Below are 27,369 nucleotides of genomic sequence, written 5' to 3'. Positions count from 1 at the left end.
GAAGCAACCAGAAAAAGACATTTAATAAAAGGGAGAAATGGTAAAGACAAATCAGTTTGTATGGCTAAGAGACTTCAAAGTGAGTCAGGAGGTCATTAGAGGGATTGCGCTTACACACATCTCAGCAGGATCTCAGAGACAACCAAAGTAGATACAACTTCAAGTAGTGGTGCTCCTGAGGGCTATGGAGACACCCAGGTCTTATGATCATGACAGATGGCTCTGGAGTTGCCAGTGAGCCCTACTTTGGAATTTGTGCCCCTGAGTGTGGTGGAGTTGAACTCAGATGTGACCTCTCTACCCATGGCTTGGAGTTGTCCAGAAATGATATTGCAGGGACAGATGCAGGACATTATATATCCTGCCATAACCCACTGAATGGACTGGGAGAGAGTATAAACTACAAGATAAACTATAATCCATGCTGTGTAGCAGTGCTCCAAAATGTATTCATCAAATGCAATGAATGTGCCACACTGATGAAAGAGTTTGGTGATGAGGGAGGGGGTGGGGAATGGAGGTATATGGGATCCTCTTATATATATATATATGTATATATTTTTTAAAGATTTATTTATTTTTTTTAATTTATCCCCCCTCCCTTGAGGCTTGTTTGCTGTCTGCTCTCTGTATCCATTCACTGTGCATTCTTCTGTGTCTGCTTATCTCCCTTTGTTGCATCATCTTGCTGTGCTAGCTCTGTGGGCACAAGCCATCAGCTCTCCCGGGGTGTGGGCCATCTTGCCTTCACAAGGATGCCCTGGGTTCGTGTCCCAGGGCCTCCCATATTTTTTAATGTAACATTTTGTATGATCTATGTATCTTTAAAAAATAAATAAATAAAATCTATAAAAATAAATAAATAAAATAATAAATTAATTTTTTAAAAATGGTCCTAAATTTGCTCAAAGAGCTAAAGAAAACATGGACAAAGAACTAAAGGAGGGAAGCGGACTTGGCCCAATGGATAGGGTGTCTGCCTACCACATGGAGGTCCACGGTTCAAACCCCGGGCCTCCTTGACCCATGTGGAGCTGGCCCATGCACAGTGCTGATGCGTGCAAGGAGTGCCCTGCCACGCAGGGGTGTCCCCCGCATAGGGAACCCCATGCGCAAGGAGAGTGCCCCATTAGGAGAGCTGCCCAGCGTGAAAGACAGCGCAGCCTGCCCAAGAATGGCACCGCACACATGGAAAACTGACACAACAGGATGACACAACAAAAAGAGACAGAGATTCCTGGTGCCACTGATAAGGATAGAAGCAGTCACAGAAGAACACACAGCAAATGGACATAGAAAGCAGACAACTGGGGTGGGGGGTGGAGATAAATAAATAAATCTTAAAAAAAAAAAGAACTAAAGGCAAATAGGAAAACAATAGATAAACACAAAGATTATCAGTAGAGAGGTGGTAATTATGTTAAGGAATAAGCAGACCCAAAGATCACAGAGAGTTATAGAAGATAGCTTGTGTATACTACTGAAGTTAAGGTCATATCAAAACAAATGAGATTGTTACAGTTTTAGGATGTTAAATTTAAGTCTCAGGGTAACCACAAAGAATATATTAGTGAATATGCAATAGTTTTACAGTTCGGGGGTGTAGCAGTTTGATAATTTTTTTTTGTCTTTATTTATTTTTTTAATGTTACATTCAAAAAATATGAGGTCCCCATATACCCCCCACCCTCCTCACCCTACTCCTTCCCCCATAACAACAACCTCCTCCATCATCATGAGACATTCATTGCATTTGGTGAATACATCTCTGAGCACCGCTGCACCTCAGGTTCAATGGTCCATACCATAGCCCACACTCTCCCACAGTCCACCCAGTGGGCCATGGGAGGACATACAATGTCTGGTGACTGTCCCTAGCAGTTTGATATTATTGATGAATTCCAAAACGAAATATTGGATTATGTTTATAAACTGATCCTTTCCTCTGGGCATATTAGATTATATTGGATTCATAGGTTTACTTGACTAATTAATTATGTAAACCTCTTGTGCTAGTAGGGTGGGGACTCACAGATAAAAGGCATGGCAAAGGACAGAGTTGAAGACTTTTAATGTTGGAGTTTTGATGTTGGAGTTTGATGCTGAAGCTGGAGCCCCAGGGAGAGAGACAGAGCCATTTGGCAGATAGTTTATAGCTGACCTTGTGGAGAGAGGCAAAGCTTAGAGAGCCTCTTAGTCTACAGCTGACCTTGTAGAGAAAACAGAGATGCTGAGCCCAGAGGAACCCAGGAAGCCTGAAACTTTGCAGCTGTCAGCCGCCATCTTGCTCCAACACGTGAAAATAGACTTTCGTGAGGGAAGTGACATATGCTTTATGGCCTGGTGTCTGTAAGCTCCTACCCCAAATAAATACCCTTTATAAAAACCAACTGATTTCTGGTATTTTCCATCAGCACCCCTTTGACTGACTAATACAGGGGGGTAGGATGAATGGTGAGTTAATGCAAAAGGGGCACAGGACTTCTGTTTGGGAGATGGGAAAGTTTTAGTAATGAAAGGTGGGGAGGGTACCCTAACGTACTGAATGTGATTAATCCCATTGAATGGTATGCTTGGAGAATTTAAGATGGAAAAGTTTAGGTTGTGTATATGTTCCCACAACTGAAAGAAGAGAAGAGAAGAGAAGAGAAGAGAAGAGAAGAGAAGAGAAGAGAAGAGAAGAGAAGAGAAGAGAAGAGAAGAGAAGAGAAGAGAAGAGAAGAGAAGAGAAGAGAAGAGAAGAGAAGAGAATAAAAGAAACAGTAACCAATAGGGCAATGACAATTAATGGTCCTGGATGGGATCTAACAAGGGTGGAGAGAAGGCTCAAAAGGACATTATAGGGATATACCCAAAAAATTGGAACACAGCTTTATGCTTTATATCGATATTAAATTTTTTGAACTTGATAACTACACTTAAGTTGGATACATAAGTGAATATCCTTGTTCTTAGGAAATGAACTTGGCAGTATTAAGTCTCCAAAAAGCATGATGTAGACAACCCACACTCAAGTGTTCAGAAAATGGACTGAATGCCAGACAGACAGATAGATGGATAGATAGATGATTAATAGATTGATGGATAGATAGAAGGATAGGACGAATGTGGTAAAATGTTAAAAATGGTGGATCTGGGTATCTGGGGATAGAGGTTGTTGGAATTCTCTGCATGGAATTGGTATTATTTTTGTGACAGTCCCATAGATTTGAAAGTATTTCAAAAGAAAAAGTTTGAAAATGCACTGCGCATGGGCCAGCTCACCACACGAATCAGGAGGCTCTGGGTTTGAACCCTGGACCTCCCACGTGGTAGGTGGATGTTCTATCAGTTGAGCCAAATCTGCTTCCCATCCTTTTAGTCTTGGTCTCACCTCCCTTGAGAAGTTAAATGTTTCCTAGATAGTCTAAACAGGAAAATAACTCCCACCATACTTTATTTTTGAGGACTCAGTTTTCAAGCAACCATCTAACTAAACAAATGTGTGCTTTCTCTTTTGGGTGTAGAAAGGGGAGCTACACTGATCGATCCACAGAAATGAGAGGGAACACCTATTACATTTTAACCAGTATGTCAAGAAGGTTCTTATGCAATCTACTATCTGGGCACATCTCTTCATGGAATTTTCCCTTCAGCTGAGTCACTGTTGAGATGAAGCTTCGTAGCCTTGGAGTCTTCGCAGCCATCGTCCTCCTCTGTGAGCAGCATGTCTTCGCATTTCAGAGGTAACTCACTAGAACCCTAGACTATGGTGGCACTCTCCTCATGTGTTTGCCTGACAGTGCATGAAAGTGGTGCACCAGGCTGGGGAACAAAATAAAAGTTAGAATTTGAAGGCTGGCTCTTCATGCTGCCCTAACAAATGAAGATTTCAGTACAATAAGGATCTCATTAGATCTAGGGTATGTCTTTTTCCTTTTTCTAGTTTTATTTCTGGGAGAAGCCTGGATATGTATATTTAGTAACTATGGAAATTTAAGAAATAGAATCTTTTGTAAAAGTAATTCTATAGATTCTTTCTGACTTTGTAGATAAATATGGATCATTTATTTTTCTTTCATATATGGAACATAGGAGGCAAAGTGGTTAAACTGAAGAGGAGGTGGCAGTCAGTGTTGACCATGAAATGAAGCACAGTTGTGTTACATAGAACTCATTCATGAGCATAACTAATTCTTCTTTGCTTAGTAGAGTGAGTCCATTAGTGTATTCTACAATAAACTACTTAGATAACACAACTGAATGTATGCTCTAGCTTACATAATATATGAAATGAATAGTTCCAGACTATCTGGAATATTATAACCTATTAACTAGTTGACTTTTAGGCTACTTTAAAATTAATATGGTTTTCTTTGGAATTTTAAAAATTTATCCCTTTGTTTTGCTTCTATCATCCTTGCCTTCTCTAATTACCCTGAGACTAATCATTTCTCCATGGTAGTAGGTGGAAAAGAAAGGACACAGAATAGTTGAACATACCAAGAAAGAGGAAAGCCTTACCAAAAACAAACAAAAAAATAAATAAAAAATGAAAAACCTTATGTAATTCATATATAACCATAGGACAACAATTTGTAAAATATAGCTTGACGTAAGAGCCTGTTGCTGTTTTTGCACATTATCACTGAACTGACGATAGGTGGTTGCTTCCTTTGTGTTCAGTATGATTGTTAAATATCAAGCAACACATTCTATGACCAAATAATGGTTGTTGAATTAACATGGAATAGAAATTGCTAGTATAAGTGATGACTTCTGTCTCTATACTTTACCAGGAAATCAGAGGGTCATGGTTTCCAAGGTCCTTGCCAACAATAAAATCCTATAATTTTGGTGATTGGTCTTAATTAAGGGTAAGAAAGAGGGAAAGAGGAAAATTGATGCTACCACAGTGATATGGCCAGTTGGCAATATCACAGGCAGCTAGGGGAAAAAGAGGAAAGAAATGATTATTTAGCATCTGTGTTGTCTAATACATGGGACTAAGTACTGAGAAATGTTGTCTTACTAAATACCTACAAGTCTAGACTCTAGAAATCCTTATTGACTTTTTTACAGAGGAGGGAACTGAACCTCAGGAAGAATAAATCATTTGCCCAAGATTAAACAACAAGCGCAGAGCTTGGGTTCAAACCCACTTTAGGCTCACTTCAACTCTTTTCACTGTACAACCCTGCATTGAAAGAAATTGAGAAATTAGGAAGAGATTTAGAAGACAGTTGGTTTGATATGCAGCCCAGAAGAGAGGCCGGGGCTAGAGGGCCAGCATCAGGGTCCTCCCTCACGGCCAGGTCCGACCGCAGTCCCCCGGCCAGCCAGCACAAGCAGCGTTAGAGCTGGCTGCGGTAAGTGGATCCCTAACACCTCCGGGCCGCCATTTTGATCATGTGGTAAACTAAACTCCCTGACAGGATGTCCACTAGCAAACTATATAACAATTTTTACCATGTCTCTTTAAAATAAGTAAGCAAGTAGCTGTTTAATGAGATTAAAGATCATGCAAAAAAGGAAGACGGAAATTTAATTTCACAAATTCTAGGCTTAGAACAGAGAAAATATTAAAGAAATGTATGAAAAAATTCCTGATTGCATGGGTTTAATTAGTTTCTTTGGCTCCAGCATATAACTCTGAAATCTATGCTTGCAGGGAGGAATGAGAATATGATTATGTTTTAACCAAATAATGCCACATTAAAAATACTTAGTATGTCATATATATTGTGATGGGGATTGGGGGTTGGAGTTTGTTTGTAGATGCATTTCTGATTCTTGTTTTGCCTACTTCCACTAGAAATGACAGTATGAACTTTTCTTTCTGTGAGTGAAAAAAAAAAAAATATATATATATATATATTTAACCAAATGTTTCTGAATGCCGCTTTTCCTGGAGTAGCCTATTACCAAAACTAAGAGGGAAATCCAATTTCATTCAGGGTGACAGACTTTGATGAATTACTTGTAGGGACAAGAATATAAACCCTTCTAAAAAGAGCTGTCAATCTGGCTTTCCTCTAAAGCTGTTTCTCTTAGTGGCTGATTTGTAGGTGCATTTTGATAAATCTCATCAGCGAAATGCCCTGGAACAATGACACAAAAAAAAAGTTTTAAAAGCATAAACACCATATGTTGAAGAGAAATGCAGCCCCAAAAATGTATATCTCCATATCCACTTGCTTTTAGAGGCCAAATGGCATAAAGGATAAAAATAAAATACCTGAGAGAATCTTATAAACAGAGGCATTAATCGCATTTTACAATGTTTGCTAAGTGCAGCCTGTCAGTGGAGGTAATTTGGAATGAGGAAGTGAGAAAAAGTAGGCAGAAAAGAAGAGGAATTGGTATTCTACTATAGACTCATTGTGAATCTAGCAATGGAAGAAATTATACCATTGATGTGGAGACAGTGGCCACTGGAGTTGCTGAAGGCAGGGAGAGGGAAAACGAGGTACGATATGGGGGCATTTTTGGAACTTGGAGTTGTCCTGAATGATATTGCAGGGACAGATGCAGGACATTATCCTGCCATAATCCACTGAATGGACTGGGAGAGAGTGTAAACTACAATGTAAACTATAATCCATGCTGTGCAGCAGTGCTCCAAAACCTGTTTATCAATTGCAATCAAGGTACCACACGAATGAAAGAAGTTGTTGATGTGGGAAAAGTGGGGTGTGTGGGGAGTGGGCCATACAGGAATCCCCTATATATATATATATATATATATATTTTTTTTTTAAGCTTTATTTACTTTCTCCCCACCCCCCACCCTGGTTGTCTGTTCTATGTGTCTGTTTGCTGCGTCTTCTTTGTCCACTTCTGTTGTTGTCAGCGGCACGGGAATCTGTGTTTCTTTTGATTGCATCATCTTGCTGTGTCAGCTCTCCTTGTGTGTGGCACCATTCCCGGACAGGCTGCACTTTCTTTCACCCTGGGTGGCTCTCCTTACAGGGCGCACTCCTTGCACATGGGGCTCCCCTACGCGGGGACACCCCTGCGTGGCAGGGCACTCCTTGCGCACATCAGCACTGTGCATGGGCCAGCTGCGCACGGGTCAAGGAGGCCCGGGGTTTGAACCGCGGACCTCCCATGTGGTAGACGGACGCCCTAACCACTGGGCCAAGTCTGCCGCCCCCCTATATATTTTTAATGTAACCGTTTGTGTGATCTATGTATCTTCTAAAAATAAATAAAAAATATATTTTTTTAAAAAAGGAAAGGAATTGGATGACAGAGGAGGGTGGCAAAGAGAGAGCTTCTGAATTATTAACAGGCCACAGAAAACGTTCCTTCTGTTGACTTCACATACTCTCTAGGCCCCTGGAGACCAGTTTATTCTCTTTCCAGTAGCTCCTGCTAATAGATTATTTTCATCTTAAAGATCAGGCCACCAGAGGCCTGAAAACATTGTAATGCATGAAACAAAACTGGCAGCTTTTGACTATGCTCCATTGTTCAGAGTTATCTCCAGCTTTTTAAGTTCAAAAATCACTTTCAGAATTATGACAAGTCTGAACCTCCCCTGTAAACCACAGTTGGGGCAGACCTTGACGAAACCTCATCACAGTCTTAGAGGGGAAGGAACAAGGGAAGTTTTGAAGAGTTACTAAAAGCTCAGATCTGGAGCCTGTAGCTAGAAGCCAAATCTGCTACTTGGTAGCTGTGAAGGTTTGTTTCCTTATCCTCTTTGAGCCTGCTTTCACTTTTTTAAAATTTTATTTTATTTTATTTTAATTAGAGAAGTTGTGGATTTACAGAAAATCAGGCATAAAATACAGAGTTCCTATACACCACACTGTTATTAACTTTTGCTTTAGTGTGGTACATTTGTTACAAATCCTGAAAGAACAGCTTTATAAGTACACTAACTATAGTCCATCATTTACAACTCGTTTGTGTAAACTGACCTTTTTCGCTGTGATTGTACTTTTAACCCAGTTTTGCTGGGAACTGATTCTTTTCTCGAACAGTTATTTCTTACATACGTTGTTACGGCAGAGATGGGATCAAAACACTTGTTTATTTCCCATCTTCGATTGCCCTGTTGCATTTTAGGTAGTGGGGTAGTCTTCCCTGCCCTCGCGTGGAAAATTGGACAAGCTGGTGGCTTTTCAGTCTGCCCTTGAGTGATTGACAGACCCTGGGTCATGTTAAATTGCAATCAGCCTCAATCCAGGCATTAGAATATCTGGTCCAACCAATGCATTTTTCAAATATCTCCATCTTTATAGGAAAAGACCATCCCTCCCCATCCTCCCACCTACAAAGCTGACTCATTGTCTCACTAATCCTATTAGGGGTTTTAACTTCTGAGAGTTTCTTGAGGTGTCTCTGCTGGGAAGCCCCGTTCTGCCATGCCCTGGACCAGGACAGATGTGCCTCTTTCTTGGAGGTCACTTGTGACTCCTTCCTTAGACTCTAAGTATCTAAAATTCACCTCCAGTTTCTTGGAGCTGAGACCCTTCACCTCCTTAGATGGGCCTGTTGGAAGGAGTTTTCATTTGCTAGGCTGCCGAAAAGCAGATACCATAAAATGGGTTGCCTTTCAACACTGTGGATTTATTAGTTTACAGACTTACGGTTCCAAAGTGGAGAAAAATGTCCAATCAAGGCACCATCAGTCAATGCTTTCTCCCTGAAGACTGGCTGCCGGGGATCCTGGACAAACTCTGTCACATGGCTAGGCACAGGGCAGCCTCTGCTGGGCTCTCCCTTCTCTTCCAGGTTTCCTTGCTTTCAGCGTCTTGCTTTCTCTCTCTGTGTCTGAATTTCGTTCTCTTCTAAAGGACTCTGGTAAAAGGATTAAGATCCACCCTGACTGAGGTCAGTCATACCTTAAGTAGCTTCACCAAAAGATCCTCCTCACAATGGGTCCACACCCACAGGGACATCCTTTTCTGGGGTACACACAGCTTCAAACCATCACAGAGGGCATCTGAATTAAAACTATAACATGAAGGTTTATTCTTTTGATTTTACTGACTAACCAGCCAAGCTTGAAACCAAACACATGCTGTTCTTTCTTAGGAGAAAAGCTTTCTTAGAAATGCTAGTAGCTTTCTTAGGAACAAGCCAGGCACCAGACCTTGTGTCTCTAAACTTGAGGAAAAAGTTCACATGCTCCCATCAGCCCTTGGAAGTTATCCTTACCAGAGTGAGGTGAGGGGAGCAGCACCCCAAACTTCATCCCCTCAGGGCAAGTGGGGGCTTACAAAACAGCAACAGCTTGCTCCCCAAAGGTTTCTTGACAAATCCACTCTCTCTCTCCACATTTTGAACTCTGATCTATTTTAATAGTCACTCTTTGACTAAGTAAAGGGGACATAGAGTCATGAAATTCACGTTCAGAATTTGTAAATTCTTCCGTTGGTGATCTCACCGACCCTCATCCAGTTGTCTGATCCTATTGTGTTGGCACTTTGGTCAAAAAGTCAAAATAAGAATTCAGTTCACCACAGTTTGAAGTTGGATATATTAAGATATTTTGTGGTCAATTTTACCCTTGTAAATTTACTTCTAACATTTCCTAACTCATTTTTTATAGTTCCTTAATTTTTTTTTTCACCTTAAGGAAAACCATTTTCATAACACATTCTTTCTCCTTCTGTTGACTAACTTTGTTACTTTCCTCTCCTTTAACACATTATGCTTTTTCTTTATTCCGTACTCTACATTCAACTTTCTTTGTGCATCATTTTCATTGTAACACCTTTTCTACCATACTACCTTGTTGCAAGGATTAAATACAAAAGCCTGTAAAGCATTTAGTACAATATCCAAGTTTGTAAATATTAGCAAGAAAAGACAAAAAAAAATCTCCCATCCCCAAAGTCTTATCTCCTAACCAGCACAAGACTTCCTCTACAGGAAACTGAAATTCAGCCTCTACTTGAATAATGGAACACTCACTGCTTTGCATGACATCCCATGTCATTTGTAGCTCACTTTGTTAGGAAGTCGTATTAGTCAGCCAAAGGAGTGCTGATGCAAAACACCAGGAATTAGTTGGTTTTTATAACGGGTATTTATTTGGAGTAGGAGCTTACAGTTACCAGGCCATAAAGCATAAGTTACTGCCTTCACCAAAGTCTATTTTCACTTGTTGGACCAAGATGGCTGCTGATGTCTGTGAAGGTTCAGGCTTCCTGGGTTCCTCCCTTCCAGGGTCTTGCTACTCTCTGGGTTCAAGTTTCCTTTCTTTCTGGGTCTGGCTTCTCTTTCCTCTGTGAACTTACTTCCCAGGGCTCCAGCTTAAGCCTTCAGCATCAAAGTCCAACATCAAAACGCCAACATCAGAAACCCTCAACTCTGATCTTTGCCATGCCCTTTATCCGTGAGTCCCCTCCCACCAAGGGGTGGGGACTCAATGCCCTAATCATAACTCATTAGGGACTCAATGCCCTAATCATAACTCAATCGTGTCCAGGTACAGACCAGATTACAAACATAATCCAAAATCTATTTTTTGGAATTCATAACCATATCAAACTGCTACAGAAGCTCACTCTAACCTATGACTAAATTATAACACCTGCCACTTCTATATATTTCACATCAAAAGAGAGCTTTGAGTTTGTCACTCCTCTCAAACTCTCCAAATGGTGCCAACCACCTTGCCACAATCCTTACTAAAACTCAGCTCTTCCCCTGCCATTCATCCTGGTTTTATTTCCTGATGCATTCCAGCATTGACCCCATTTTCTTGCTCAGGTGGGTCACTTGCCATTCTTTGCACTCTGATTTTGTTATTCTACGTATATACCTATGCTTATGCCAGTTCATCTCCCATTCATTGGTCATAATTCTACCTTAGTTTTATGCCATTTCATCCACCCTTTACTTATCAACTCCTAACAGTCTTAGAAGACCTGCTCAGAATATCTCCATTCTCTCATTCTTTTAGCAAAAAAAAAAAAGACCTATGACTCTGTATTCTTGTAGCATGGCACTTGTATCACTTGTATAGCACTTTTCATATTCTATCTCACATGGTAGACATTTATACCTATCTCAAGTTAGCTTCCCCAGGAAGCAGATACTATGATGGACATTTGGATGTAGTAAGTTTACCATGGAGTGTTCTCAGGATCAACGTTTGTGGAGGAATTGAGGAAGGAGAATTGGGCAGAAAGAGGAATTGAACTGTGCTATAGTCCCCCCAAAAAAAGCCTCAGCTTCTCTTATAGGGAGTACTGAAGCTGGGCTGGTCTTCCAGAAATGTCCCAAATTGGGACAGGGGGACAGGCCTTTCCACTCCATATTGATTAGTCATTGGATGTGGATTATATTTGGGAAGAGCGTGAACTTGGGCAAGGTAGCCCTCTTCAGTCAAAGGCAAGCCCTGGAAAGGGATTTGTCTGAGAGCATCAGCTACCAACATTCCTAGAAACTAGAGAAATGAGGGCTAGTCCTTGTCCAACAAATCCACTGCCCAGGTATCCTTGTATATTCTAATCTTGGATGACTTCTTTTCCACACAAAGTGTGATGAGATGCACCACCTGAAGCTCTACCTATCCTGGAATATTTCCCCTCACCATTATCTTTCAGGGCCACATCTGAGGGAGTCTATGGCACAGCTCACCCATTTTTAGCTTGTCCCTATGTACTACCCAGTGGACATATCCATGTATTAACTTTATTCTTTTCCTCCTTGTGTTAGTTCTGTTCTTCCAAGAAGCAGACACCAAGAAGGGATTAGATGCAACTGGGAAAAATGCATCTAAAATGCATTTTATGCATGCAAGAGATGCATTGGGAAAAATGCCTTTGAGGAAAAAAAAAATGGAGAGAGAACCTGCAGAGGCCGGGAGAGCCATGAACTTCCCATGCAGGTTTAGTCCTGGGGAGGCGTGAGAGAAGAATTGTAGTGCAGCTGTAAGGAAGTTTTGGCAAAGCTAGTAGAGAGTCCTTGAGCCAAAGTCACCCAGAGCAGTCCCCCATCTTCTAGGAATGAGCCTGTCTTATACTCAGTCATTAGCTGGGATGGCCAGGGGAAATATGGCCTTAGTGCAAACAGGCACAGATTTCAGAGCGCAGCAGCTCTGGCCGCCCATCAATTCCACATCTTGTGGCTGGAAATCTGAGTGGCATTCTCCTGACCGCCACACTCCTCCACCCACAGTAAAGAACCCTCTCGTGTGACTATCCGCATGCGCTGAGAGGGAGGCACCATTGCCACAGTAGTGGATGACATGTATGTCTGGGTCACCTGATCCTGCAGCTCCTGTGCCTTCTGGTCCCATTTGTGCCAAACCCTAGATGTTCTGCTTCCATCTTAGGATGGATCGCTGGTGGACCATCTGACATTCTGACATGGTGACTGTATTAGTTCCTTATTTCTGTTGTAACAAATTACAACAGATTACCAGCAAGAGAAGGTCCAGTCCTTCTCACATTCAATCACGCTGACCTCTTTTTCTGTACTCAGATCACCCTCTGCCTTACTCTTCTGCCTCCCTTTTCCATGTTTAATGATCTTTGTGGTGACATTGGGCCCAGCTGGATAATCCAGCATTCTCTCCCTTTTTAAGATCCTTAACTTAAGCGCCTTGGCAAAGCCCCTTTTACCATGCAAGGTACCATATTCACAAGTTCATTCCGTTCTTACCAGGCCCAGTAGCATGCCAGGAAATATTTTTTGAAAGGTGTATAAATCTTCCTGCACATGCCACAGTCTTGTTCTAGAACCTTGGTGTCTGCTCTGTGATTCTCCCATTGGGATTTGCCACAGGCTCCAAATAGCATATTTTCCTACCACGGATGCCTCTAATACCATATGATTTGCCAGTCCACATTGACCAAGTGACAGGACTGTTTGCACCAGACCTTTCTGCTCTGGGACCCTCATGTCATCTCATATGAGTAAAAGCAGTATTCCAAGTGCTGTATATGCTGCTGCCAGAACCCAAGTTATGCCTTCTTTGTCATTTGCAGGTGTGATATGCAATAATCAGTCCTTTTACTTTGGAGAGGATTGCCCCATCCTGATTCAAACCACTTGACCTCTTAATGTTTCCCTGATGCAGCAGGTCGTATCTTCAGGATTTATCACCCACCTTCTGCAATACCTGTCTTGCCCAGGCCTCGAAGAACTTACCACTTTTTTCTTATCCAGTCCACTATTAACTTGGTGTCAATGATATGGTGGTCTGGCAGATCCAGACAGCCCAGCTCCCATTGGACTATAGTGTAACAGAGGGTGGGAAAGATAATCTAAGCTGAAGCAAGACCACAATGATACTGGTGTCTGCCTCAGGTAGATGTGAACTGTTTCCTATACTATTTTTCTGAGAGGGATGGCCAACTCGATGTATCTGAAACTCTATTCATCTGCCCCAGCAAAGATACATGGCTGGCACAATAGCTGCAGGTGGGACTATTACCTGGTTGAGTTTGTGATTGTCCACTGACATCTTCCAGGATCCATCTGGTTTTTGTAGGAGCCAAACTGGTGTATTCAATGTGGATATGAAGAGAACCACCATCCGCCATCCTTTAGTTCTTAAGGGTGGTACTAATGGCTGCTGTTTTACCCCAGGGTGTATTTTATTTTATTTATTTTTAAAGATTTCTTATATTTATGTCTGCCCCCTCCCCCCTCATCCCCCTCCCCCTCCCCATTGTCTGCTCTGTGTCCATTACTGTGCGTTCCTCTGTGTCTGCTTGCATTCTCATTAGGTGGCTCTGGGAACCCATCCTGGGACCTTCTGGAGTAGGAGAGAGGCAATTACTCTTGCGCCACCTCAGCTCCCCTGTTCTGCTACATCTTCTTACTGTCTCTCCTCTGTGCCTCTTGTTGCGTCATCTTGCTGTGCCAGCTCTCCACGTCAGCCGGCACTCCTGCGCGGGGCAGGTTTTCCTGCCCAAGGTAGCATTTCCACGCAGGGGGGCTCTCTTGCGTGAGGCTGCATTCCCGCATGGGCCGGCACTCTGCACAGGCCAGCTCACCATGTGGGCCAGCTCGACCTCACCAGGAGGCCCTGGGCATCAAACCCTGGACCTCCCATATGGCAGACGGGAGCCCAATGGGTTGACTCACATCCGTTTCCCTGCATTTTACTTTTGACTTGCTATCTTGCCTGGGGGTGGGAGAGGGGAAGAGTGGAGCAGTTTCAGAAGTTTCCTCTTGGTTTTCCCCACTATGATACTCTTACACCACAGACAAGGAACTACTGTGTTCTACCAAGTATAGGTTTGCCCTTTTCAGTGGTAAGTTTGGGGACCAGGAAATGACCGTGGGTGGAGCTTTGGATCCTGTGCACCCCCTGTGAGCTGGAGCAGCACCAGGCCTCCAGACCCCAGGTTTCAATGTCACCCAGGACCCTGCCTCCAACAGACCTCAAAATGCTTGGTGTTCCCCTCTCCCCAGGATGCAGAATTACCTGAGTAAATGGCCCCGGGCCCCTTTGAGGAAAGACTGGGGCAATTGATCCTATAATCTTTCTATGGTGTTGAGGGGTCTTTTCTCATGGGGACTTGGCTCCCTCCTTTAGGTGATGGATTCTGGGTGTAAGGACTGGCTCAGGTCTTGAAACTGGGCAAAGGACTGTGACTTTTTTTATTGGGAAAGCTGTCCTCAGCCTCTCACTCATTATCTATTTGTATTAGTCAGGGTTCTCTAGAGAAACAGACTCAACAAGAGATATCTGCCAATAGTATGCGATTCTATAAGAGTCTCTCCCACAGCCATGGGGATGCACAAGTCCAGGTTCCGCAGGCAGGTGCAACCAGGGCTGCAATGAAAGTCCAGTGACGGTCCTTGATGAGTTTTGGGAGAGATTGGCTGTCCAAAGACGAGCTGGGAAATTCTCTCTCAATGTTGGAATCACTTCCCCTTTTAAGGCATTCAGCTGATTGGGTTAAGTGTTACTCTTGCTGATGGCAATCTCCCTAATTGATGTAATTTAATCAACTGTCTATGATTTACCACTGCAGTAAAGTCAATGGTGACTAACGTCCATAAATGCCTCTGTATTAAAGTCAGCCCAGGGCTTGCTTGACCAAACAACTGGGCACAGTTACCTGGTCGAGTTGACACAATAGCCTAACCATGACACTATCCTTGGTCTCTTTTGACTGTATAGACTGAGCAATACCCTTGTTGGCTGTTCTTCCAGCATGCCCTTACAGATACCGTGTTCTCTTAATTAACTCCTCAGCTTTCTGTGGCTCGTGTCCCCTGGCTGCCTCGCGGACCTTACAGTACTGTGCCTCCATGGCTACTGGTGGTGCAGCACTGCCCCCTGGCTTCTGTTGTATCGGGATCCCATTGTCCCACTGCTGCGGGGAGCCTACTTCTGCAATGGCATCTTCTAATGCCCGCCCGCAGGCTCTACTCCTATCTTCTTTCCTGGCCTCCAAACCAATAGAAGGTGTACATTTAGGGACCCTGGCCTCCAGACCACGCTGTGGAAGCACTGGATGTTAATAAAGGCAACGGGCTGGACGCCCAAGGAATTGCATTTGCCCATGACACAGGGTTTAACTTTCCAGTTAGATCCCTGAGAGACGATGCTAACGTGTTGTGAGGATGTTTTCTGGAAGCTGGAAGAAGCCATGGCCTGCACTAAGCGGATTAGAAATGTAAGCGTTTCAGCGGCAGATGGTGAAAGAGGGAATCAAAAGTTTCAGGAAGCAGGGCATGCTCAGGTAAAACACTACGTTAGGCTAGAAAACCCACGGGTGACCTTGCTCCACCAGTGGGCTCGGAGGACATTCTGCCTATTACAACAGTAAGGACTGTGCTGGTGAGAGCGTCACCAACGTCACCAAGCTCTGCGGTGGCTTTTCCACAGCAAGAATAGATTTTATATGGCTTTTCTCCCCGATTCAGTAGGAGAATGAGTTTGTTTGTTTTTTATTTTTTTAAAAAGTAAATGATATGGGAGAGCATAAAATTAGAAAAACGCTGACATTTTACCAATTTGAAAAACCACCATTAATTCCTTGGGGATCTTGCTTTGATGCATGTCTCTATGCATCTCTATATACCCAAGCACAGTTTTACATTCATTGGATATCCTGACAATATTATAGAGACTGTTCCTGTAAAAACAATCTTCTTTGTTCCTCCCCTTACCCACCCAATCCTCCTCTCACCAGCCCCCACCCTCCAAATCAATGGCTTCATAACTTTCTCCTGATTTAAATGTGCACACACGATTTTCCTTTTTTTTCCCTAATTTATTTTTGTTACAAATATAAGATCATATTTTTTACAGTTCTCCACATCTTACTTCTGTCTCTTAATGCATCATGTAAATCCCCTCAAGTTAACTGGCGTCGATCTAATTTATTCTTCTTTTGGAGGGAGGGGACTGGTTAAAGCAGTTTTATTGAGATATATCAACATACCATGCAATCTATCCAAAGTGTATGATCAGTGGCTTTTAGTATAATCACAGTGTTGTGCATTTATCACCACAACAAATTTTAGAACAATTTCATTACTCCAAAAGCAAAACTCCACACCCCTTAGGAGTCACCTCTCAATCCCTCTATCCTTTCCCAGCTCTACATAACCATTAATCTAATTTCATCTTTATAAATTGATTTATATTTATACTTTAGGTAAATGAAATCATGCATTATGTAGTACTCTGTGTCTCATTTCTTTCACTTACCATAATGTGTGTGTGTGTTTTGTCTGATATTAACATCTTGTAATATTAACATACAATCGTTCAGTTTCAAAGAAAAACAGTCATACATGCAATATTACCTATATCCATATTTCATGAGGTTTCACTATGCTATACAGTCTCATGTTACATTTTTTAGCTTTCCTTTTAGTAGTGTACATGACCTTAGACTTTCCCTTTCAACCACTGTCATCCCCATACAATAGCACTGCTAGTTACAAACACTGTGACGTGCTTTCACCTTTTCTATTCATTTCCAAAGACTAACAAACAACATTTTTACAAATTCTGCACAGGTTAACCCTCAGCTTTCCATTCTCTAACCTCGTTCTATTTTCTGGTGACCCATAGTCTAGTTATAAACTCCAAGAGTTCACACAGTATATTTAGTTCTTAATAGCACGATCATACAGTATTTGTCCTTTTGTGTCTGGCTTGCTTCACTCAACCTAATATTTTCCAGGTTCATCCATGTTGTCATATGCACCACAACTTCAATAATTCTTATAGCTACATAATATTCCACCATGGGTATATACCATGATTTGTTTACCCATTTATCAGTTGATGAACACCTGCGTTGTTTCCATCTTTTGGCTATCATGAATAATGCTGCTATGAACATCAGTGTGCAGATGTCTGTTTGTGTCGCTGCTCTCAGTTCTTCCGGGTATATCCCAGTAGTGGTATTGCAGGGCTATGTGGCAAATCTATATTTAACTTCTTTCAGAACTGCCAAATGGTCCTCCACAGTGGCTGTACCGTGCTACATTCCCACCAACAATGAATAAGCCTTCCTATCGCTCCACATCCTCCCCAAACCTTATAGTTCTCTATCTTTTTTGTAGTTGTGGGTTTTTGGTTGTTGTTGTTGTTTTGAGGTATCAGGGCTGGAGTTTGAAACTGGGACCTCATATGTGGGAAGCCAGTTCTCAACCACTGAGCCCCCATTGCCTCCCCTTAGTTAGTTTTTTCATTTGTTGACTTTTTTTTTTTTTGTTCTTAGGAGGCACTGGGAACCGAACCCCGGCTAATTCATTCTTTTTTTTTTTTTTAAGATTTATTTATTTATTTATTTCTCTCCCCTTCCCCACCCACCCTGGTTGTCTGTTCTCTGTGTCTATTTGCTGCGTCTTCTCCTTTGTCCGCTTCTGTTGTTGTCATCGGCATGGGAATCTGTGTTTCTTTTTGTTGTGTCATCTTGTGTCATCAGCTCTCCATGTGTGCGGCACCATTCCTGGGCAGGCTGCGCTTTCTTTCGCGCTGGGTGGCTCTCCTTATGGGGCGCACTCCTTGCGCGTGGGGCTCCCCTATGTGGGGGACACCCCTGAATGGCACGGCACTCCTTGCACGCATCAGCACTGCACGTGGGCCAGCTGCACACGGGTCAAGGAGGCTGGGGTTTGAACCGCGGACATCCCATGTGGTAGGCTGACGCCCTAACCGCTGGACCAAGTCTGCCACCTAATTCATTCTTATAAAGGATGCCAAACATTCTGGAATGTGGAGAGACCACCAATATTCAACCATTCTGTTACTGATAAACATTCATGTTGTTTCCAGTTATTATTGCTATGAATAAATCTTTAATAAATATCTTTGAACATAGATCCTTAAGCACTGGTTGAAGAGTTTATGCTAAAATTGCTCAGGGATTGACATAAAATTCCCCTGTCTGATTTATGTGTAAAGCACTCTTTCCCTCTTTTAAGTCAAGTCTCCATTAACTTATTCCCAGAATTTAGAATCTTTCAATCAGGCTTCCCAAAATGAAACACCATCCCCCACTCTGTTGTCAAAATTATTCTCGTAGGACTACATAAGTTGCCGACCTCATTTATGTCTAGCCACCATTCTACTCATGTCCTAATGTTGTAGAGATTGAGAGAGGTTTAATTATTTGCGTATAGAAAGGGCAGGACTCAGGAATGAGTTTGAGAAGGAAAAATGGTTTATTGATGGCCAGCTGGACTTGGGAGTTTCCAGTTTCAAACCCCAAACCTCGAACAAGATTTTTAAGTTCCTTTTATACAGAGTGGGGAGTCAAATGGTGCTTTTATGAAAGAAAACTACTTTCTTTGTTAGTTGATAGGTGTTGAATGAACATATCGCCCATACCTCAGGTGAACTTGAATTAGCATCTTGCCCACTTTCGGTCTGGATGCAACTTTGAATACATATTCAGTTTTACATTCTTTCTGAACAGTCAAAGCCCATATGGCTTATATCACTTAACTGGATTTCTAGAGACTAGGCACACTTGGATACAGAATTAGATGATTTTGAATTTATGCACAGGCTATATTATATTTCCCTTTCAAGGCCAAGTCCAAGTTCCCTTAAGTTTCGGCATCACTACCATCAGAATTTCCCTGGATGGACTGGTATGTATACAGAGTTTGAATTGCTAAATGGCCTCCTGGGACTGGAGTCAAAGCCATGATCACCAAGGGCAAAACTGCAGCCTCTTACTGTCCCACACTCACAAGTCAGAACACAAAAAGACCAACAGCTTCCCACCCATAGCCCACATCACCAAAGCTCTTTTTGCTACACTTGGCAACAACCAACACCTCGCCATTTCCCAGTGTCCTTTGTCCCTCCGCCACTACTGTGTCTCTACACACTCGTACTTACTTAATCATTTCTTCAACAAAGACTTTGCTAACCCTGACAAGCAGAAGTTATAACCTCCATTGTGCTGCTACAGCCCTTGCTCCATGTTTCTTTTTGTTTTTGTTTTTTTTAATTCTTATTTGGAATATTTCAATATTTACAGAAATGTGTAAAGATAGTACAAAATTCCTACATACTCTTCACTCAAGTTTCCACTCATGTTAACATCGCACATCTTACATAGTCTGCCAAATCTAAGAAACTCACATCAACACTTTTCTATTAACTACACTTCAGACTTGGTTTGGATTTCACCAGTTTTTTTCCACTAACATCCATTTCCACTAACAATCTAGGATACCATGTTGCATTCAGTCATCATGTTGCCTGATGTCCAAGGCCTGGAGCACCACTGTTGTATTTATTTGTTTGGTTTTTCAGTTGTTTCAAATGGAAGAGTAACTTTGGTCCCTCTTTCTGGTCCCTTGACTGGAGGCAAAAGTCAAAAATTATTTTAAATAAAGCAACAGAACACAATTTTCCTTTTGATTTAATCAAGGGCAATAATTGTCTAAAAAAAGAAAAATGCCTTTCCAGTTGAAAAATGGACTTCCCTCTGGCAAACGCCACCAGCAGAGCTTAATTTAAATGGAAATAAAATAGCCTTATGCGGTTACTCAGAGGTATCCAGGAACCCTGGAAAAGCCATTGTTGTTAATGGATTCCACATATCCCTGCAGTCTCTCTGCTCATGCTTCCTTTCCCTCCATCCAAATCTCCCCCACCTGCAGAAGGGAGTGAAGAGCTGCAGGTCTGAGGAAATTTACTAATAAGTTATGCCCTTTCTGAAGAGGTGTTAGGTGAACATAAAGTAGATCCATGCTGAATTACACTCATCTATTGCCTGGGCTGTGCAAGAACCACTAAGAGTTCTTCACTGCCCTGGCAAGCATAAGGCCTAAAGAAACATGACAAGGCAAAGGTAAGAAAATACATGAAAACAAGTGCCAACATAAAGCAATCTATTAATGTAATTTACCACATTGAGATATTAAAACAGAAAACTCATAGGCTCATCTCATAAAAACATCCCTTTGTGATAAAAACTCATAGCAATGAGTAAAAGGAAACTTCTTTAACCTAATTTTTAAAAAAGATTTATTTTATTTATTTGTCCATCACCTCCCCCTGCCTCCCCGCACCCCCCTTGTTTGTACTTGCTGTGTCTGTTCGTAGTGTGCTCTCTTTGGAGGCAATCAATCACTTGGCCCACCTCCACTCCCTGCTTATTGTATCTATTGTTGTGTCTCTCATTGTGAGTCCTCATTGCATATCCTTGTTGCGTCATCTTGTGGCATCAGCTTGCTGGGCAGGGCCAGCTTGCTGTGTTGCTCGTCTTCTTTAGGAAGCACCAGGAATCGAACCTGGGACCTCCCGTGTGGTAGATGGGTACCCAACTGCTTGAGCCACATCCACTTCTCCTTTAACCTGATTTTAAATAAGCACCCACCAAAACCTACAAGCATTCTAATGGTAAAACATTAGAAACTTTTCCTTAAAAGTGATAATTAATACACTTTTATCTCTACTTCTATTCAGCATTGTAGTGGAGGTCCTAGGTAACATAGTAAGACAAGAAAAAATGTTTTAAACATTAGAATAAAAGAAACAAAACTGTTAATATGTGCAGATATTATGATTGCTTACAAAGAAAAGCCACAAAATATCTACATAAAAATTATCAAAATTACCAAGGTCACTGTGTAGAAAAATCAACATTCAAAAATAATTTTCATTGCCATACCTTAGCCATTAAGAATTAAGAAATGGAATATTAAACATTAGTATTTTAAAAAGAATAAATAAATTTGTTAGAATAAATATAACAAGGTGTGTAATATATTAATGGATAAAATTATAAAACTTTTTTAAAGGCCATTAAAAAAGGCCTAAGCAAATAGATAAATCTACTTTGTGGAATGATAAGAACAGAATCATAAAGATGTCAGTTGCCCTTAAATTATTAATGTATAGAGTCTTTATAAATCTAATCAAAATCTAAAGTTTTGGGGAAACAGATGTGGCTCAACCAATTGGGCTCCTGTCTATAATATAGGAGGTCCAGGATTCGATGCCCAGGGCCTCCTGGTGAGGGCGAGCTGGCCCACGGGGAGTGCTGGCCCATGCAGGGATGTGGCCCCATGCAGGAGTGCCACCCTGCGTGGGAATGCCGCCCTGCACAGGGAAACCTCCATGCACAGGAGTGCTGGCCGATGCAGAGAGCTGGTGCAGCAAGATGTCGCAACAAGAGACACAGAGGAGAGAAAATAAGAAGACATAGCAGAACAGGGGACTGAGGTGATGCAAGGGAGTAATCGCCTCTCTCCCACTCTGGAAGGTCTCAGGATCGGTTCCCAGAGCTGCCTAATGAGAATACAAGCAGACACAGAAGAACGCACTGCAAATGGACACAGGGAGCAGGCAATGGGGGGGGGGGGGTGGATAAATAAAAATACATTTTAAAATCTAAAGTTTTCATGGAACATGACAAGCTGATGTTTTAATTTTAGGAGGAAAAGCCAAAGGCCAAGCCAAGAGGGTTTTATGAAAGAGGAACTGGGGAGGAGAGAGGAGGAACAGGCGCTTGTCCTGCAGGATATCAAGATTTAATATGGGGAAACAGAGGTGCCTCAAGCCAATGGGTGCCTACCTCCTACATGGGAGGTCCTGGGTTCAGTTCCCAGTGCCTCCTAAAAAGGTGGTGAGCACACCACGACCAGACACAAAGAGCAGGCAGTGAGCACAAACAATGATGGGGGAGAGAAATAAATAAACAAAATACATCTTAGAAAAAAAGATTTAATGTGAACTGGTCACTAAAATGAGAGGTATGGGCACAAGGATAGACAAATAAACCAATAGAGCATAATCAAGAGCTCAGAAGTAAACCACACTGCATCGGTGAGGCTACTCCTTAATTATACAAATACACCCTGTAATAGCTTTATTCAGCGCACAAAGGTTCATGCCCACTGATATCACCAATCCGTGAAAGTCGCAGGGTTCCCCTTGGAGCTATCTTCCAACTCACAGATCTGGGCTGCTTCCATTCTGCTGCTCCACCGTGTGGGGTCTTAGCTTCCAGCCTCGGGCATGAGAGTGAGCACAAGCGTGGGAGGCCTCCACCCGCTCTCCCCTGCTTCCTCTCAGGTCCACGTGCTCACTGCCCACTGGGCAGAACTCAGTCGTGGTCTCAACCCAGCCGCACGGAAGGCTTGGAAATGCAGGATCACTAGGAAATCTTTTCCACCAGTGGTGAAATAGAACTCAAGACAGAAAGTTGGGGAAATAATTGGACACTAGGCTGTGAAATGAAAAAGGTAAATACCCCATGAAATAGAAATTCCACTTGTAGAGAAATTCTTGCATATGTGAACTATAGTCAGATATTTTAGCACAGATGGTCATCTTGGAAATACAGTGTTGAGCGAAAAAATAAGATACGGAAGAAGGGTATGTATATGGGATACCATTTGTAAAAAGTTAAATCAAGCATAGTACTTAAGAACCCATATGTGTTTGCTATAACTATAAAAAAAAAACAAAGAAATGAGCAAACATATTTTTTGAATGTAACGTTTAAAAGAAAATAAAGGAGAAAAAAATTCACAATGAAAAAAATAAATAAATAAACACAACAAATGAGATATCACTATACACCTATCAGAATGACTACAATAAAAATAGCGACTACCACAAATGCTGGCAAGAATGCAAAGAAACTGTACTATGTATGTTGCTGGTGGTGGGAAAGTAAATTGCTTCAGTCACCCTGGAAAACAGCTTGGCAGTTTTTTAAAAATAAAATTAAACATGCAATTATCTTACAATGCAGCTACTGCATTCTTAAGCATTTGTCCTAGCAAAATGGAAATTTATGTTCATGCAAAAATCTGTATACAAATGCTTATAGTAAATGAATCCATATTATCTAAAAACTGAAACAACCCCAAGGTCCTTTAATGGATGAATGGTTGAACAAATCTATACCATGGAACACAATTCAGCAAGAGAAAGGAACAAACTTCTGATACACATGACAGCTTAGATGAGGCTCAAGGCACTTACGCTAAGTGGCAAAAGGCAATCCCAACAGATTGCATGCTGTATGATTCCATTTATATAACATCCTGGATGTGACAAAGTTACAGGGTTGACAGAGGGTAAGGATAGGAGTGGGGATGGGGGGGGAGGGTGGTGGTTATTATGGTTATAAAAGGGCAACGCAGAAGAGCCTTGTGATGATAATTCTTCTGTATCTTGATTCTGGTGATGGCTACATGAACATACACTTGTGATAAAAGTGCCTAGAACTAAATACACACAAATGAATACAAGTAAAATTGGAGAAATCTGAAAAAGATAAGTAGTGCATTAATGTCAACATATTGATTTTGAACTTATACTATATAGTTTACAAAACGTTATCATTAGGAGAAACTGGTTTAAAAGTATACAGCTTCTCAGTATTATTTCCTACAATTCTATGTGAATATATGATTATGTCGACATAAAAACTAAATAATAAAGAAAAGAAATGAGCAAAAATGAAAATTTCAGGCAGGGGCTGCTTCTGGGGGTGTGGCACGGAAGTGTGTCTGGGAGAGGCACATGAGGAGCTTCAAGGATACGGGTAAAGCTGGACTTTTGAGTGTGATGATGGGTTCCCAGGTGTTTGTTTTATTATGTGGTAAGAGAGCGTCTCAGTTTCCAGGCTGCTGTGACAAAGGCCACACAGCGGGTTGGCTTAGGTGATGGGAGCATATCGACTCGCAGCTGCAGAGGCTGGAAGGTTGGCTTTGGGTCAGTAGGATTCCAGCTGGCCAGCAGCCCCCGCATTCCTTGACTTTTCCATCTGCTGGCAACGTCCTCTCCTTTCTTCTCTTCCTGCTTCTGACTGACTTCCTGCTCCTGGCACCAACTTGTGGCTTTTCCTTTTTTTTTTTTTTTAAGATTTTTAAAAAATTTATTTCTCTCCCCTTACCCCCCAACCCAGTTGTCTGCTCTCTGTGTCCTTTCACTGTGTGTTCCTCTGTGACCGCTTCTATCCTTGTCAGTGGCACTGGGAATCTGTGTTTCTTTTTGTTGCATCATCTTGTTGTGTCAGCTCTCCGTGTGGGTGGCACCATTCCTGGGCAGGCTGCTCTTTCTTTCCCGCTGGGCGGCTCTCCTTACGGGGCGCACTCCTTGCGCGTGGGGCTCCCCTACTCGGGGACACCCCTGTGTGGCAGGGCACTCCTTGCACGCATCAGCACTGCACGTGGGCCAGCTCCACACGGGTCAAGGAGGCCCGGGGTTTGAACTGCGGACCTCCTATATGGTAGGTGGATGCCCTAACCGCTGGGCCAAGTCTGCTTCCCTCATGGCTTTTTCTTTATAAGGGCTGAGGTAATAGGGCTAAGAGCCATCCTGCATCATTGGGCCATGCCTTAAATAAAAAAATAAAATCTTCAAAAGGTCATAGTTACAATGGATTCACATCCACAGGAATGCAGATTAAGGTGGAGAACAAGTTTAAATTGGGGTACATAATGCAATCTACCATTTAATATATATTTGCATAAATATCCTTTTATGCACCAAATCTTTAATTTTTAAAATTAATACTCAAGCGATGGAAAAGAAAGAAGTGTTCTGCACACTGACCTCCATTCAAGAAAGCTGTGGATTTTGTGGTTGCATCAGAGCAAAACGAGTGAGAACATACATGTTCTCTTCTTACACTTATTCTGGAGTGATGGAATCTTGCCTTTAACATTTTAAAATGTGTTTCCTTCTTACAGTGATCTACAATATAAGTTATCTCATTTTTCACTTTTTGCTAACCTCAAAACGTTGGTGTTTTTTGTTCTGTTTTGTTTTTACCAGTGGCCAAGTTTTATCTGCTATTCCTAGCACTTCCAGACAGGCAGAGATTCTGCAGAATCTCACTGCAACACACGAGGTAACTTCTCCTTAATTTATTTTTATATTGGTTTTATTTTGTGTAAGCATTACGTGCTGTGTCCCTCCTTTGTGTTGTCTAAATATATGCTCTGGTATAAGCCCCTCTTCTCATAGCTTAGCCCTCTCCCCGTACTCACTTGATTTTGTTGGTTCCCCCAATTGAACCTTCTTCATTTGTGCTATTGGCTTTTCAGTCAGTTTCATAAATGCAGTGGATTGGAACTGTCTGCTTTACAGAGATGCTGTGATGATAGAAGCATGGTAGAATTTTGCCTATAAAACAATGGTTCTTAACCACGATATAAACATCAGAAACACATGGGGAAATTTATTAAAAATTTTCCTGCCTGGGACCCATCTCAGACACCTACGGTAGAGAAAACTGGCAAGAGTTACAAAATACTATGGGAGAAAATTAGTGGCTCCATGTTTGTTAGTTAGGGTTTTCTGAGAAGCAGACACCAAGAGTGAAGTCGAAGTACAAAAGCTTTATTGGAGGTGGTACTTTGAAGGATAGAGAGGAGGGGAATGGAGATGGCAGGGAGCACTTGCGATGGCAGGGAGCATCTGAGATGGCAGGGAGCACCTGAGACGCAGGGAGCACCTGAGACAGCGATGCACATCTGCCTCCTGTGAAGGAGAAAAGAAGAATTGTACACAGAGATGCTCATTCTACAGTGCAGTTCAGGGGAAGTTGACTGGGCTGTGACCCAAAGTCACCTGTTAGCGGAACCCCACATCCCACAGCACTCAGCCATTGGCTGGCAGCAGTCCTGGCGGGACCACCTTGCCTCCAGTGGATGGAGAGGGGCGGCAGGTGGGGTCTTCCGCCCCTTGTGCTCCTCCCAAGGGAAGAGAAGAGGGAGGCGTTTTCCTGGCCACCACTCCACGTTATAGGGGAAATACCACCAGAGGAAGCGTTGGAGATTTAGAGTTCTCTTTTTTATTCTGCCACTTCCTGGGTGTGTGGATTTAGACATCAGCCACGTGCCTTAATTTCTTCATCTGATCATGAAAATAACAACACCTGCTCAGTCTATACCAAAGCTTTAGTACGATGACCAATGACATGAGTGTGCAAAGTGCCTTGAAAGAGTAGAGGAAACTGGAAATACATAAACTATTATTGGAAGGCTTTGCTCAAAAACCAGAATTAGCTTCAAGAAAAAGAACACTGACATGCTAATAATATCAAGGGCATCGAATTTTATTAAAGGAAGTCAGTGTGTCAGTGTTCCATCAACTGTCTTTCTAGAGGAAATTCCATTTCTCCTGTAAACATCTGACAAAAAGATTCCATTTTACAACTGGGTAATAAATATATTCATTCATTCATCATTCATTTCGTCATTCATTTTCTCACCAAATGTTTATTGAGTGTCTGGAATTTTCCCGGGGCCAGCAGCCAGGAAGTATTCTTTTCCTGTCCCTCACAGATAAGCTTTTATAGCCCTGGTTACTAAATAACTCCGTTTTTGTTCTATCACTGTCTCCTCTTGAAAACAGATTGTTCTCTGGAAGCCAGTAACAGTTGAATTTATTGAGAAGGAAAAAGAAGTTCATTTTTTTGTGAATGACTCTGATGTAAGCAGTGTGAAAACCCATCTAAATGAGAGCAGCATTCAATTCAGGTAGGCATCGTTCAACAGCTACTCAGTACCTATTTTAAACACCTCTTCTGCATCTTGCTAGGTGATGGTACACTGCTTCTTGGAAAAATAAAAGTAAAATATTTACATTAAATAAGGTAACATGATAATCTCTGAAATGGGCCTGGTGATAAAGGCCATGTAGCTAGTTCTGTGACCTTGAGCAAGTAGTTTAACCTTTCATGACCTTGGGCCCCCTTATCTAAAATTGAGGATTAGACTTCATCTGATCAAGGGTCTCTTGTAGTCCTCCTTCTGCCACTATTCTAGACCCAGACGTGGGGGAATAAAATTGTGATTCTCCTTGGTAGGTTTGGTGGTATCTCTTGAAAAAAGCAACTCTTGAAGGGGATTTTGCTTTTTTGCTAATTTTTCCTTCACAAATGTTTTAGTTTCCTAGGCTGCTTAAGCAAATACCGTGCAATGGGTTTGCTTACACAATGGGAATTTATTCGC

General features: G+C 42.0%; 1 protein-coding gene across 4 annotated transcripts in view; it reads left to right on the top strand.

Moving 5' to 3' along the window:
- The first annotated feature begins 3,593 nt into the window (after window positions 1–3,593).
- Window positions 3,594–27,369, top strand: part of CPB2 (carboxypeptidase B2) — a 52,164-nt gene continuing 28,388 nt past the window's right edge. For all 4 annotated transcript variants that reach the window (XM_058276659.2, XM_071208274.1, XM_004475435.4 and 1 more), the window contains exons 1-3: window positions 3,594–3,725; window positions 25,187–25,262; window positions 26,771–26,895. In XM_058276659.2, coding sequence (XP_058132642.1) covers window positions 3,652–3,725; window positions 25,187–25,262; window positions 26,771–26,895 — 275 coding nt within the window. In that variant the 5' untranslated portion in view covers window positions 3,594–3,651. The remainder of the gene's footprint in view (window positions 3,726–25,186; window positions 25,263–26,770; window positions 26,896–27,369) is intronic.

Source organism: Dasypus novemcinctus, chromosome 15 (assembly GCF_030445035.2).
Source record: "Dasypus novemcinctus isolate mDasNov1 chromosome 15, mDasNov1.1.hap2, whole genome shotgun sequence".
Lineage (NCBI taxonomy): Eukaryota > Metazoa > Chordata > Mammalia > Cingulata > Dasypodidae > Dasypus > Dasypus novemcinctus.
This window is presented reverse-complemented; position numbering and strand designations above follow the sequence as displayed.